This window comes from Astyanax mexicanus, chromosome 10 (assembly GCF_023375975.1).
Source record: "Astyanax mexicanus isolate ESR-SI-001 chromosome 10, AstMex3_surface, whole genome shotgun sequence".
Classification (NCBI taxonomy): Eukaryota; Metazoa; Chordata; class Actinopteri; order Characiformes; family Acestrorhamphidae; genus Astyanax; species Astyanax mexicanus.
Genome location: NC_064417.1, coordinates 48,366,789 through 48,383,021, shown reverse-complemented (window position 1 = coordinate 48,383,021; position 16,233 = coordinate 48,366,789). Strand labels below are relative to the sequence as shown.

Here is a 16,233-nt window from a genome sequence, read left to right as displayed (position 1 = left end):
ACAGTGTGAGATGTGCTGGAAATACTAGAGAGGAACATAGTCTGTGTTCAGACTGCAGGCAAATCGGATTTGTTTCTCAATGTTTCTCAAACTTAAGTTATATAGCGTCTTTCTAGAAACCCAAAGACGCTTTACAATTTAGACGTATTATATACAATTTATATGTATTCATACTTCAGCACACCAGTGAGAAGCGGCAGCCAATAGCGCACAGCATACTCTCAACCGGAAACAACCTTCCACCTGTGCACTAGAGCATTATACCCAGGACAGAGTGCCAATCCATATCTGGGCCCAGTAATACATATATGTACACACACACAAACTTACATACATACCACACACTTACACATACACACCAGATCAATTTTAGAGTATTCAATTTTAGATGTTGTATTTACAGCGGCAGTCTGAACATTGCCATAATTTTCTTTGAGAAAGTATTCACTATTAAGCGTATGTAGATATGTGAGTTACATGTGAATCCTGGTCCATGATCTTTTGCTATCAGCAGCCGGAGCCTGAGAGAGCAAAATATTTTGGCACAGCTGTCTACTGACTGCTGTATCAGAGCTGGCAATATGGCAATTTCCTGGTTGCTCTGAGTGCTCTGGTTACCCATTGATGCTGCAGAGGCATGTGCTTGTCATTAAGTGATAAATGGAGTCCTATGGGCAAATGGGTGAGTTAATTGAGCCCTTCCAACAAAGTGCTAAACATATAGCTCTAGAAAAAAATAAGAGACCACCCAAAATGAGGAGTTTCTTTGATTTTACCAAATTGAAAACCCCTGGAATATAATCAAGATGAAGATGGAAGATTTTGCACCAGGAGTAAAGGCATAAAGTTATCCAAAAGCAGTGTGTAAGACTGGTGAAGGAGAACATGATGCCAAGATGCATGGAAACTGTGATTAAAAACCAGGGTTATTACACCTAATATGATCTCATTTTCTGCATTCATTTTCTGAGAAATGTTGTTTGAAGTTTCTAGAATAAAACAACAGTGTTCATTTTACTCATATACCTATAAAGATTCAGAAACTGATTCAGAAACTTTAGTGGTCTCTTATTTTTTTCCAGAGCTGTATGTGAACCATTTCTTTATTTTGGGAAAAATCTGTTATTTTCTATACTATTGTACTATTTTAAGTGCATTTATGAATAAATAAAATAAGTCTAAATAAAGCATGTTAATATGTAATGGTTGGGATATGGTCATTTGTTGGAAGGCTCAATTGGCTAAGCTACGTTGGGTAAAATTAAAAATTGAAAAAAAAGCATGTATAGAGAATACTACTTCACTCAATCCAGCACACCCAGTTATACAAGGTGCACTTGTTCACCCATTTACTGTATTAATTGTTTCTCTTTCTCTGCCAGAGCAGAGTGTCTCTGTCCTGCCCTCCCTCTCTGCTCTTACTCAGAGTGGGTGCTCTCGCGTTTTCTGACGCTGTTGCTCTGTTTTACAGGGAGCCCCGGAAGGTTCTGCTCCACAAAGGCTCCACAGGACTGGGCTTCAATATCGTGGGCGGGGAAGATGGAGAAGGAATCTTTGTCTCTTTCATCCTGGCGGGCGGGCCTGCTGACCTGAGTGGCGAGCTGAGAAGGGGAGATCGCATTCTGTCGGTCAGTAGATGCCAAAAACACTCAGCTGAACTGTTGACACTTTAAAACACTGGAGCAAATTGACAAATTCTGTGTGTGATATTCATTTTCTTTATAAATGAAATGAAGTTTATAGGATTTACAGAAAGTGTGCATTAATTCTTTCAAGGTCTCATTCCATCGTTTTTTCTTTCATTTTAAAATGTCTAGTTGTGGTCTCTAGTATGAATTAAAGTGCTCCGTTGTTTCTTTATATTCTTGCTTTAGATCACTGAATTAGTGGTCTCTGAAGAAAGACTTATGAATATTCATATATGCAAACGTATCTCCTTTGATTGGCTAACAGCACTGCAGCAGAGAACGCCTACCTGCCCTCCCACACAGTCAAATATTACAGCTCTAAAACTCAAAGAAGAAAATGTTTTCAGAGTGCTCAGTAAAGTTAACCCTTAAACTTCACTTAACGTCAGACCCTCAGTGTTGCTCGGCCACGCAGCCTAAATAAATTTTCTCTCCCTGAGGTCAAGTGAATCTTATCATAAAAACACGCCTGATTTAAAAACCTATAGTTACTTACACAAAATAGCTAACGCTAACTAGCTGGTGAAAACAGAGCTGTAATCTCCTGTGTCCTGTGGGCGGTCCCAACCCAAGGTGGGCGAGGCCATGAACTCACTGGTTGACATAGACAAGACAATTTTCGTGATCAACTTGTATTTCTGAGTTTTTTTTTTATAGCTACTGCAGACAATGGAAGCTGAAGAACAGTTATGTATGCAGAATCATTAACAACTCAGAGAGACCTATAGTATTTCACAAAGAACAAGAAAAAGTGGATTTCAGCAGAAGGAGACCTTTAAACATTGACTGTATTCCTTGCTGTTGATAGTCTGTGGTCCTTATCTGACAGATTGTTCCCTTTGATCTTTTGTAAATCAGGTGAATGGTGTGAATCTGCGCAATGCTACTCACGAACAGGCAGCAGCTGCACTCAAGAGGGCCGGCCAGACAGTTACCATCATCGCCCAGTACAGACCAGAAGGTACAGAACATGTTTTATTACACTGCATTATACAGTATGAAATCCGGTATGAAATAGATTTGGGTTGTAGTGAACCAGGATAACTTTTGTTGAATAGCCCACCTCCGTTCAGCTTTTAGCTGATGCTCCCAACAAGCTTACAATACTAGTGATGGGGCATAGCATTGCCCATGCAAAGCAAATGGCTATTTTTACGCCATTAACAAAATCATAGTAGCTCCACACTACATTGACCGAATTATGAAGAACCTTAATTTTGAAAGTGCACGGGTAGTTTATTATAAAACACTGTTAAATCATGTTAAATTATGTCAGGACTGGACATAGGAAAGGAAAGAGGCTTTATTACAGGACTCTATGAAACGGAGTTGTACAAAACTGTCTACATTAGTTACAGCAAGAAGAACATGCTAAAGAGGTTCATACCAAACAAACTTACCAGAAAAAAACAGATGAAGATACAAAAACAGAAAAGAGAAAAGCAGAAGTTATTACATAAATAAGTCATACATGAAATTACGAAAAAACAATACAAGAAATGCTTAGCAATGCTAGTGGGCTAGTCAAAACATGCCAATGAACTGTTCAAAGGAGAGGGTATATATGGGTAGGTACACAGGAGAAAACAATTAATAGTCAGGTGACTGAGACTGAGTGAGTCATGTAATCATGATCAGGAATCATGTGTGCATCAGGGAACAGAGTGCAAAATTAATTCAGTGGAAATGCCTGAATTCCAGCTGTTACAGAAAATAATAGTCATACATTTCCACAGAATTAATTTTACTATCTGTCCCCCTTTCCTACTTTTTCATTTGTGCTCAACATTCGACTTATCTTGACTTAATTTTAACATGGTGGCGCCTGGAGAACTACCTGAAGGCACCGGTAACCAGCAACTCTATGCCCCTATCACTTGCGTTGTAAGCCTGTTGGCAGCATTGGCTAAAAGCTCTGAATTTGGGAATTCTGGGGGTGAATGCAGGTAGGTTATTCCACAAAAGGTTGTACTTGTTAACTGGCTTCTCTGCACCCGAGGTCCATTTCACACCAGACTTCTCCTTTAAGTATTGAGAATGTACAGTACTGCAGGTGAGAGTGAGTGAAGAATGAGGTAACAGGTGAAGCAGGTGGTTTAGCATGTTTGTTAGTGGCTGAGGACAGAGCTGGTGTGAGATGGTGCTGGTGTGAGCTGGTATGTGGACGAGCAGATGATTGCTGATTATTAGAGGTGTGTGTTTGTGTGTGTGTGGCTGTGTGTGTTACTTGTTTGCTTTTTTTTTGGACAAAAAAATAATAAAACTAGTCAAGCAGCTTTTTGTACTTATGGGTGGAATTGTTGGTTTGCTCAGGTTTGTCACACACCTTGTGCTGACATGATTAGCCATGCTGATTTACCCCGAGGTGTGTGTGTGTGAGTAAATATATGTGTGTGTGGTACCCTGCTATGGACTGGCACTCTGTCTAGGGGGCATTTCTGCTATGCACCCAATGATGCTTGGTAATCTCTCTATCCACCCTGACACTGATCAGGAAAAAATGAATAAGCAGTTGGATGGACAGTTGTATATCAGTATCTAAATTACACACTGAGTTTGAGTTCAAAGCAATAAAATGAAAATAAGAAAAAAAAATGTTTCCTATTTTACTGACCAACAGCTTGTTTCAATCAGGTTTTAGTTTTAGTCAAAATCCTTCCTGCATCAACAACAAATAAAAGATATAAAAAACTTATTTTCATTTTTTTCATGCATAGAGCACCAGTCAGAAATGTGGACACACATCTTCTCATTCAGTGTGTACAATGCCTCACCTAGTTCATATAAAGGAAAAAAAAAACTTTTTAAAACTTTGGCATTTCATCATTTCAGGAAAAAAATCATATCTGGTAGAGTTCGACCTACTTTTGTAACAAATTAGCTCATGTTTTTGACAAACTTTTTGTCAGCTTGTTTATGCAGAAAAATGTGTTCAATGCTTTTAAAAGTGCTGCTTTGCTCTGTAAAATGTGTGTTAAGCAGAAAATGTGTGTTTAGAATGCTGGGGAGTTAAGTAGTTTCTATTGACAATACTGAAAACATATTGTGCAAATGTTTTAGGCACCTGTGGGAATTAAAAAAAAAAGAAAAAGCTTCTTATCTGTGCAGTAAGTGTTTATTATCTCAGTAAAACACTGCTAGCATTACAATAAATACAAACAGCAATTTTACAAAAACTGATTTTTACAGCACTGTTTTCCTTAAAACATCTCCTAATCTCTCCTCCTCAACTGAGTTTAATAGAGTTATTTCTAGTTCTCATCATATTAATCAACACCTGGTTTGGTAAATTGGTAAATGTGGTAAATCAGGTGAGCTGCTGCTGGAACTGAATATAATATACACATGCTGGCTGATGAGCATCCAGGAGAAATCTGGAATCTCTACACTTTGTTCTTCAGCTTGGCTCACAGGATAAAACATACTTAGTTAAAAATGAGAATTCCTTGTTAATCCTTGTTTTACTGAATGTATGTTTATTTGCATCTGTTCAAATTATATGTGGTGCTTTTTTCAGGTAAAAACACTCATATATATACTCAATATGCTGAGATAAATGGATTAATATAATATGCTTTGGTGCCTAAAACTTTTGCAGAGTATTGTATGTACAGGGCATACCGAGGACTGAAATTATGTTACCCTCCTTCCTTGCAAAATAAAATTATAAATAATAAAGATTGAGATACCCTAAATGTACAATACAACAAGGTCACAGATAGACATACTTGTGAGACAAGGGACACAAGACCATAGTGCAGTATAAGAGTAAGAGTGTACCAGTTAGGTATGATGGGGGAATAAAGAGAGAATGACTGTACCGGTATAAAAAGAACCTGTATATACATTACTGCAAATATAGAGGAATTAATACTTAAGACTGGTTAACTAAACGAGTGCAAACCAGTGCATACAATTTAAGCTGCAGAATTTAAGGTTCAGCTGTAAAACCTTGTATGTCCCTTTAAGACAGGTAGGCTACAATGCCTCGCCTAGTTCATAAAAAAGGATCCTAGTTTGCAAACCAGGACACTGGAGGTGGATTGTGATTGGCTGATTTGAGATCAGGTTAAGGGGTCCTTCTCACGCTGCAAAACTGCATTCTCAAGGGATCAGGCAGCAGAAGGAGCAGCAGTTACAGGACTGTGTGCGGCTCTGCTCGATCAGAGGGGGATCCGGAGGCTCTGAAGGGGGGAAACAGCTCTAAAAACCGGCCTGGGTCTGAGCAGAGGGTCGGGGGAGCTGTGGATCTGCAACTGGAGAAGCAGCTGTGGATTATAGTAATCTGTTTTTAAAGCGTGAAGGGCTTTTTTTTTAGGTGATTAATGGACTTTTAGCAAGCTTACTGAGTTTTGTGCGGTTCGACCTGAGAAAAGAAAATCACGCGCCTTGAGGAGCGAGGCAGCGAATACGAGGCTGACCGGTGTTGTGTCGATTTGTGCTACCTATCGGTATACGCCACCTAGCAGCTCTGCGCATGCGCTGAGTATCCCGCGTGTTAAATTATTTCACCTTTTTTAAAAAATCGTTTTTCCTAACAGTTCTCGTAACAAAGTTTTCCATAGGGTGTGTGTTATACGATTTTACAATATGGGCTGACTATTGTTTTTTTTTTGTTGTTGTTGTTGTTTGAGTGTTACAAACGGAAGAGAATTAAAAAATAAAAAATATATTTTTATACATACCCTTATACTGTGTTTTATTTATTTTTGCTAACAGCATCCTGTGATAGCTAGCATTCATAGATATATATTTTTTAAGTTTAAAATTTGTACTTACATTTTTTTAAAATAAATAATATTATAATTACAATTATAATTTGTAGTAGCATTTATTATCAAACATAATCATTTTATGTAATGCTTTTTTTAGGTGTTAGGTGTGTGATATCAGACAGAACATCTACAAAAAATCCTGGTCTTTTAAGATGTTTTACCTATAAATATACACCGTGGTAGCACGTTTTGGCAAGGTAGCATAAATCGACGCAACACCGGCTGAAAGTGCTGTGTGAATGGGCGGAGCATAAGCAGGCAGGGAAGAGTGGAAACGGCTCTGCCTCGTTTTTATCTGTATTTTCATCTTTGTTTGGCCGAGAACACGAATTTTGGTCAGTTTTCTCGGCCGTGTCCTCGCCAGTATGTGCTTTTATTAGTTTGCTGTGGATTCTGAGGAGGACCGTGTGTTTTCCCGAGTGGACTGAGAGAGCTGAGCGAGACAAACACGGCGAGCAGGAGCGAGTTCAGCCCGGTAAGAAAACCTTTAGCAGCTCCTGCTTTCAGAGGGCAAAGAGTACAGGATAAAAACCCGGGAATAAACCAGCCAGAATTACCCGACCTGCCGAATAAAGCCCAGATAATAAAGGCAGTGAGTGTATCTCAGCTGTTTGTGTTGGTTTATGCTTATTTATAACTTTTTATTTAATGAATGTGAGCTGAGTTCTCTCGGTGTTCAGTAAAGCTGTGCTGTGTTTTATGAAAATGAATTAGTTAGTTAACCTAGGCAGGTTAGCTTCCCCTCCATTTTTTACAGCAAACCAGTGAACAGCTGGTTAATTATTACCCAGAGTTATTTCTGCTCCCCAGTAGAGATACCAAACCATGTGAGTCTATATTAGAAAACACAATTAAGTAACACAATATGCTGTTATAATTTAACCTAACAAGTTGCTTTTGTTACAAATTGAACAAGATTTTTTTTTTTTTTTTCTTTTTAATTAACAAACTGTCTGTGTGTATCTCTATATCACTCTCTCTGTGTCTGTTTCTCTCTCTCTGTCTCTCTTTTTGTGCCTCTGTCTGTCTTTTTTTTTCTTTTTCTCTATATTTCTGTCTCTCTTTTTCTGTCTCTGATTCTCTCTCTCTGTTTCTCTCTTTCTGTATGTCTCTGTCTGTTTCTCTCTTGCTGTCTCTCTGTCACTTTCTCTTTTTATGTCTCTCCAACTCTCTTATAGGTCTGTCTGTCTCTCACTCACTCTCTCTGTGTCTGTCTCTCTCTCTTCCTTCCTTGGCAATAATAAGTTATTCTGTTTCCCTCCTTCACTACACTATTTAAGAAAAGGTCAGGAAATTTAATTGATTCACTTTACACTGACTATTTTCCCACTGTAATAAATACTATTTGGATTTTAGCTCGCTAGTCTACATTTTAATTGGCTAATTCGGGTGGTTTCTTACTTAAAACTGAAAATTAAATAAGGGATATATGTCAGATTCAGTTGCAGTTTGAAGTACCTTGAGTCACATGTTTGTGAGTGGCCCTTTTGCACTGGGTTTGCTGTCAGATTAACTTTAGCTGAGGCTGGTTAAGTCACTGATTAAACAAACACAGCGTAATATGAACAGTGTCATTTTGGCAGAATGTCTTGTATGAAAGGTTTTATGATTACTGTTATCTACAGAGTTGTATAATGTTAGTTAGCTTCCTACATGTAACTAAAGTATAAGCTCAAACAAAGTGTAAATACACCAGCCACAAACAACAACAGGTGGAAAAGACAGATACAGCTCTGTAAACTTTGATTTTTGATTTTGCCAAATTGAAAACCTCTGGAATATAATCAAGAGGAAGATGGATGATCAAAAGCCATCAAACCACCAAACTGAACTGCTTAAAATTTTGCAGCAGGAGTAAAGCAGCATAAAGTTATCCAAAAGCAGTGTGTAAGACTGGTGGAGGAGAACATGATGCCAAGATGAATGAAAACTGTGATTAAAAACAGGGTTATTCCACCAAATATTGATTTCTGAACACTTAAAACTTTATGAATATGAACTTGTTTTCTTTGCATTATTTGAGGTCTGAAAGCTCTGCATCTTTTTTGTTATTTCAGCCATTTCTCATTTTCTGCAAATACATGCTCTAAATGACAATATTTTTATTTTGAATGTGGGAGAAATGTTGTCTGTAGTTTACAGAATAAAACAACAATGTTAATTTAACTCAAACATAAACCTATATATAGTAAAATCAGAGAAACTGATTGTTTTATTCCACACAAACACTATCTGACTACAGAGCTGGTGATTTCTGATGCTGCTTAACCTCTCAAACGTATTACTCTCATTAGTTATTTCTTTGGAGAACCACCTGCCAGTTCACTAAAGCTCATTTGGCTCCTTGCTTCCAATAAAAAGGCAAGAAATCAATAGCTGCACTTTCATTACGCCCCCAAACAGCAGCCAGCGTTCAGAGTGGCTCTATAATCTAATACAGTAGTAAGGGGTGTTCCTGATTGGGTTTGTAGTGTAATTTCTCCTGTGTAAACTATGAGTGGAATGTGGTTGTAAGTTATGTGTTGAAGCATGCTCTCCCTCATATTCCTGATCTCTCTTTCAGAGACTCCTGCGTATAAATGCTCTGCTCCTCCCTCACAGGGAGTTGGACATCTACACAGAAATAGAAGTGACACCCTAATTTGGGACAGAGTAGCTTATTGAATTATGTGGGACTGTAGGATGGGTTTTAGGCCAGTGTGCATAAAGGAGAACACAAGATTATTCTTTTTCATTGTCGTTTATTAATGTTTAATGTAGAGGTGCACAATATAATAATAATAATAATAGTAATAATAGTGGTTCAGCATTTTTTTTCTTGCAATGTGGGTATAAGCAATAGTAATGTCATGTAAGGCAAGTTTTATGGTTATTAATATTATGTTTGTTTAGGTTCTTAATGCAAAATTATTATTACTAATTAGTCTTGGATAAACTAAGTGCAATAATCATAACAGGTAGGGATTGACGGTGATATCAGAATGATATCAGCATCAGCTTATAATTATTATTATTATTATTATTATTTTTTTTCATCTGCAGCAGTTAATTTGTCTGATATTTTAAACCGATACTTGCTGACATATTCATTGTATGTGAAAAAAGGACCAAAAATGTATTGACTTAAGCTCATTTTAATATATTTGTATTAGTTTCTGTAGATTTGTTTTTTTTTGTTCATAATTTTATAAAAGTTAGCAAAGTAAATGTGAAACCAAGAAAATGTGTGAAACCAAATTTCTCAGGAGAAACATTTCATTTTATTGTTTGCAAACAGCTGAAAAATACATTTGCATGAAATGTTAAATACACACTTGCAATATCATATATCAGCATCGTCCCATCCCTAATATCAGGACATTTATTTTCGATTTTTATAGATTTTTTTTTTGTTTTGTCAAGTCTAATTACTAATTTTTAAACAATTCTAAAGATAGAATACATATTAAACATAAATTAAAACAGAAGAATAGAAATATATAAGGCTATAAAAAACGTATTATACAAGGTAAAGGTCTATCTGTAAACGGGGCAGTGCAAAAGATGTTGCTAATGGTCATTAAATAATTAATAGAGCAAAGTGCAATGTGCAATGACATTGGTTATAAAAGTGACTGATGTGCCATAGAAATATAAATATAAATATGCATATGTTACAAAGTGACAAGTGAATATGTGAATACCCAATCATGAGTAACTGTACTTGAAATAAGTGAGGTAGGCCAAGTGATAGTGTAAATAATTAAGAATTAAGTGGTTGAATAATGTCCATACGGTGTGATTGGGCAGCAGCATCCCGTCCCCGATGGAAAGGAAATTGTATGTTTGTGAGTATGATTAATTGTACTCATAATAATAATAATAAAAGATTTATAGTTGAAATATTTTTCAGTCATCTTCTCTAAAAACCCCACAATGCCTTTTAGAGCATTTACATTATTCTGCAACAAAAACAGGTCACCTCTAACAGAAATTTAATATTAATATATTTACTTGAATACTAGAATTACATTTGAAAATGGTTGTAACTTGGAATTATTGTATTATTTGGGTATTATGTTTTGTAGTAATAAAAGGTAATCACTGGCAAATAAAGGTTTTCATTGATTTAGTGGAAGGAAAATGATTAAAGCTATTTACAGGCTGCAGCAACAGGCTGTGAGGTTAGTCTATGCTATTATCTCACTTTGTACATGCTTATTAAAATATACATAAAAATAACAGAACTACAGAATGCTTGCTTGCGCTTCAAATGCTCGTGTAGAGTAGTTGTATACCTGCGTCCAAAACCACACGCATCAATAATAATAATAATACATATTAAAGCACTTCTACTGGTGATGCATAATTTTTAGCATGTTATTTCCTGCGGTTTGGGACACGTCCGTTTTCAGTGGACGTGGCCGTGTTTGCGATGCGTTCATGCATGTTATGCAAATTCATGTATTTCTGGAAATGATTACGTTGATGATTCACCCCAGCTCTAAACAGAAGTGTGTTATAGAGAGTATGTCTGCGTACAGCCTCTTCGTTAGACAATTTATTTTATTCGCTTTTTAAATGATTGGTTATTTAATGTACAGTACAAATCAAAAGTTTGGATACACCTTCTTATTTAGTAGTAACTCCACCTTAAACGCTGATTAAAATACCTAGAGTGTGCAGATCTGTCCTTGAAGCTAAATGTGGTATTTAGAATAATCTAAAAGCACATATCTGAACACCTAAAGACTGTACCTAACATAACCTCTCCTGCCAGGAAAATAGCCAATGAGCTGCCTTGGCATTAGGCTTTCTTTACTACTGCTTAGAAGGATCTAAAGGTAAATCTAAAACATGTTCTGCTTTCTTAAGCACTTTTTGTTTACAGAATAATTCTACATGTGTTCCTGTATAGCTTTAATGTCTTCAATATTAAATGTACAATGTAAAACTATCATGAAAAAAAAAAGAAAATGAAAGAAGATATGTCTAACCATTTTTTTTGTTTGGTAAAATCAAGTCAAGAGGATTTTATTGTCTTTCCAGAGTACAAGAACACAGGAACACAGTGCAATATAGAGAACATACAGTGCAAATCTGCAACAAATTGTGCAACATAAAACTACAACACTACATTAAATAAGATTAATACAATAAATCCAGCAGACATGAGGAGACAGTTTAAGAGACAGAACAGTGCAGTATCTCTGCAGCTATACGAGTTTTAAAGGCCGCTGTACATGGCTCTGATTTAAGTTAGTAATTAGTAATTCTTAACTATCCTTCATACTCATTGATGCTGGCAAATCATTTTCTTTCCCTCATGCCCCCTCTGTGTTTTATGACTGTAAACTTCAGCCAGCGCTCTGCTCTCACCCCTCTGACCTCCCCAGTCAGCATGTGCCGTGCCCGGTTTCCTGTCGGACTGGCCAAGGCCCCTGGCTCACGGAGCAGCTGGGGTAACTGGAGTTGCGATGGTGGTTCAGTAGTTGATTCCTCAGATGTCAGTCTGGGCACAGTGCCTAGTTGTTCTCTGAGGGGCTACAGCCTGGCCATCTTACAGACGTTTCTAATTGAAGCCCAATACTGAGCACTCTGTTCCATCCCTCCATTCTTCCACGCTTTCATTCATTGATTTGCTCACTGGTGGTGGGCCAGTTCTCTTGAATGGGCTGCTGCTGGCCTGCTGCTTTTCTCCTGTCTTATTCACAGAGTCAGCAGAGTGTGGAGTTAACTCTGACCTGAGGAGCGCTGTCTTACTTATTACTGTAGTCCAGTTATTTAAACTAGAGGGTGGGACCAAATAATCAATATCGTGATGTGTAGAGTCTCCATTTGCATGACAGCGTGAAACTTTACTGAAGGTTATTGTTCACAATCCTGAGCACAATTTGAAAAAAACAAAAATACAAATAAATAAAAACAATATAACATTAATGAAGGCTGCCTTCAAAATAAGAGTCCTATTTTTATAAACTGCATAACATGCTTTTAGGCTCTTAGAAAATGCATTTTAACAAGGATGAAGACTAATAAACAGAATAGATGATCTTAATTAGCCTTTGGGGTTATTAACATGATGTATCGTATCGGTTATGGGTGTGACAAGACACGATAATGGGTTCACAAGATCTAGAACGATATGAGATTTTACCAGTATATATTTTCAGACTTCAATGTAAAATATATATTTGAAAATATTTTATTTATTTGAGCCTCATAAAATGTGAAACTGCAGGTGAATTTGTAACGTTTTGTCATCTTAATAGTCTTGTAGTGGATGTCAATCAATTTTTACTCTGAGTATGTATGAATTGTGTATGAATTATCATATACAGTAAAATACAGAACAGTATGCTGCTGGTACTGCAGCTGTTTTTATCATAAACCTAACAACTTCTCTCCTGTATTATCTCACACAAGTCTCTTCAGACCATAGAACTGTTGTTACAGAACCCTCATTGGGGACTGTAAGAGGCAGCTAATGTTCGATCTCCAGAAATGGTGCTTGTGTATAATGAGGACAAGATGTTGAGCTGACCCCTTTTCTTTTATAAAGATGATCTGAATCCACTGAGCACAAAGACTTTTTAAAAGATGTAAGTCAGCATTAATCGGGACGCCTAGACTTTGCTGTGTGTGAACTTTTTTAATATACATTTTGAGATTATCTCAACATTTTTACTTAGTTTTTTAAGAGACTGTATTTTTGTATTTTTGTCTAAGAAGTAAATGAGATGTTATGACTGGGTTGTATGTCAATATTTTAAAGTATCATGATCATGTTAGCAGGTTACAAATTATACCTCTCTGATCATATTGTGGATTTCATCAGCACATTTTTTTTTTTTTTTTTTTTTTTTTTTTTTTTTACAACAGTGTTTTTTTTTTAACTCTTTGTAATCAACCATATTTAAATAAGCTGTGGAACAGAAGAATAAGCTGAGAGCCATGAAGGTCTCAAGAATTGTAGGTCTCAAAAACCTGTTGCTTTTGTAACTGTTGCTGCTGTACTTTGTGGTCATGGCTAAATATGGTCTGCACTAGGGTTGCAACGGTATGAGATTTTCACGGTATGATAACCGTCTTGGAAAATACCGCGGTATCACGGTTATCACGGTATCACAGTTTGTTACATATATTATTAAACTGACCCTTAAAGAAATTACAACAAAGGTTTTTTGTTCAATTAACGATTTATTGTAGAAACTACACCATCAGGTGAAGGAAACCATGTTTTTCCACTACTCTTAAGGGCATTAAGAGTGTATATATATAAAAAAGTTGGTATATAACCAGATACTGCAGAAAGAGGGGATTTATTTCTGACATGATCCTCACAATAGAGATTTCTATTTTAAGGCTTTCATACCTTAAAACCTTCAACATATGAAAAACAGGCACGTCAGAATTTGAAAATGAACGCATGTAAATGAATGGCGTCTTTCACGTCCAGTCCGGCCAGGACCTTTACACGGACACGTGTAGCACGCACTTCACGCCTGTACCTGCGTGCCCAAATTTCGGATAACTCAGCGCTTTTGCGGGCGCTTACCGCATGGGTTGTGCACGACTACAAAGAGGTTTTTATTTATGTTCAGATTAAAATTATAAACTGAACACATACTCTCCGCTGCACAGCGGGGTGGTGTTCTCGAAGATGGGAGAACAGGTTTGATGTATTTCCTCCTTTAGCTGTGACTTTACGGCCACATTGATTACAAGCTTGTTGATTACAAGATTACAAGTCTGTTTTCAGGCTGTTTGAATGAGCGAAATATGATCAGAATTATGTTAATTAACACTAACATAGAAGCATAGAACTATTATTTAATTAAAATGATTTTTAAGAACAGCTAAACACAGTGCGGAGAAGTTCACGTGCGAGAGAGAGAGACACAGAGAGAGAGAGACAGAGAGAGAGAGAGATTTGCGTGTTCTGATGTGAGCTACTCACAGGTAAAGATTCTCTTTTATCTCCTCGTGCTCATTTTAGTCCAATACATAATTCTGCAGTTTCTCAGTGTTTTCTGTCGTATTTTGCGGCTAGCGCGAGCGCTTACAACTAACACCGCGGACCGCGAGGTGCAGCCGCGCTGCCGCTGTTGTGCCGAATCCGACTCCCTGCTCAATCCGACTCCCGCTTCGCGGACAGAATCAGCACAACACCTCCCGCTGTAGAACTGCGGGAGTGAAAACAGCGCTTATAAATAAGTTGGTTAAGTTTCACTTTCAGTTTTCGTTATTTGGTTCGTTTTCATTAACAATAATAATTGTTAATGAAGCTCTAGTCTAGCACTTTCTGCCGTTCTCACCGCTGTGTGCTGAGTAGCTGAAGCGGAGCAGAGTTGCGCATGCGCGGGTGAGTTTCACCGCTGGCTTGCGTTTTACCGGTAATAAGCAAACACACACGGTATGATAACCGTGCATTTTAATACCACGGTATACCGTGAAACCGGTTACCGCTGCAACCCTAGTCTGCACTGGCACTTTTTGCTGTTTTGTGTGGTTAGTGGTGTTTGTTAGCTCTGCTGTGTTCCAATACTCACTGTACTGGGCTGAGTGATGTACTTTTGATAGGGGTATACGGTTAGTTTACTCTGCTTCCTTCACGAGACAAGCTAGTTTTACACATTGAACAAACATGCAAGTCAGATACAGTTGCAAATAAATGGAAATGTTGTTTGATTAGCTTTTAGAATCAGCTTATTAGAAAATACTGTCTGATTTGAGCCATCCCATCTCTAGTTTTAAAAAAATCTGTAAATATCCTGTATTGTGTGATACTATATATATATTTTTATCATATCACCCACCGCTACCTTAACATTTGCTGCAGTGTTTTGCTTGGTTAGCATTTGACACACTTGGCATATGATTGTTAGCACAAGTGTCAGATGGGGAGCCCAAAGCTGAGCTGCTGCTGGCTGTAATGAGTCCCTGTGGACTGGAACAGTTGTGTCTGACCAGCGCTGAGGTCCAGAGCTGTTTCCTCCCCTCCCTCTTTTCTCTCTGAGATACGATACGATTGTCTTTATAACTGCCTCATTGTGCTCTGTTCTCTGTTTGCTGAGCGTTACGTGGTCACGCTGTTTCCTTCATACCTGGGTGTCTCCCTGGTTATGTTTAAGTGGTGTCTGGTTACGTTACCTGTGCCGGGTGGTTCTGCAGTGCTGTTAGCTGCTGTGTGAGGGGAGGGGAGGGGAGGGGCAGGGCAGGTACTGTATACAGAGCTGGGCTGTTTGTTGTCTGTGAAATCCAGTTTCAGTGACTGTGTGTGTTTTTGGGGATGGTTGCCTTGGGGCTGGGCTTTAAGACGGAAAACATTTTTACTTTTAATATGGTAATATAAAATATAATGAAAGCAGAATATCTGTATATCTGTTTAAATAGTAAGAATTAGACACTTGCAATTTAATTCTGTGTTTTCTAATAGGGATGTAAGAAAATATGGGGTGTGCCATATTATATTGTAAACAATATCGCGCACATTTTTGAACATCGTGAATTATATTATGCCCTGAAATATCGTGCCATATCACCCACCCCTAATAATCACATCAGGGTACTACTTTTTTACTGTTTTTATCAAAAGAAAAATGCACACTGTTCTTATTTCACATTATATATCTATTTTAATTCATTATTTTGTCAAATCGCCAGGAGTGTCATTTTGCGAAAATACCATGAAATATCGTGAAATTCTTTTAGGGCCATATAAGCCACCCCTAATTGAAATAATGATTATTTCAATTACAACATTGTTACAAAGACTCTCTTCTGTTTTG

At 37.4% G+C, this 16,233-nt stretch overlaps 1 protein-coding gene across 10 annotated transcripts in view; it reads left to right on the top strand.

The window, feature by feature from the left end:
• Positions 1-16,233, top strand: part of dlg3 (discs, large homolog 3 (Drosophila)) — a 171,051-nt gene that overhangs the window by 131,773 nt on the left and 23,045 nt on the right. For 9 of the 10 annotated variants that reach the window (XM_049484440.1, XM_049484442.1, XM_049484439.1 and 6 more), the window contains 2 exons: positions 1,472-1,628; positions 2,547-2,649. In XM_049484440.1, the coding sequence (XP_049340397.1) occupies positions 1,472-1,628; positions 2,547-2,649 (260 nt within the window). Of the gene's footprint in view, positions 1-1,471; positions 1,629-2,546; positions 2,650-6,561; positions 6,939-16,233 lie in introns of those variants that run through there. The other variant, XM_007254411.4, reaches the window with a different exon arrangement.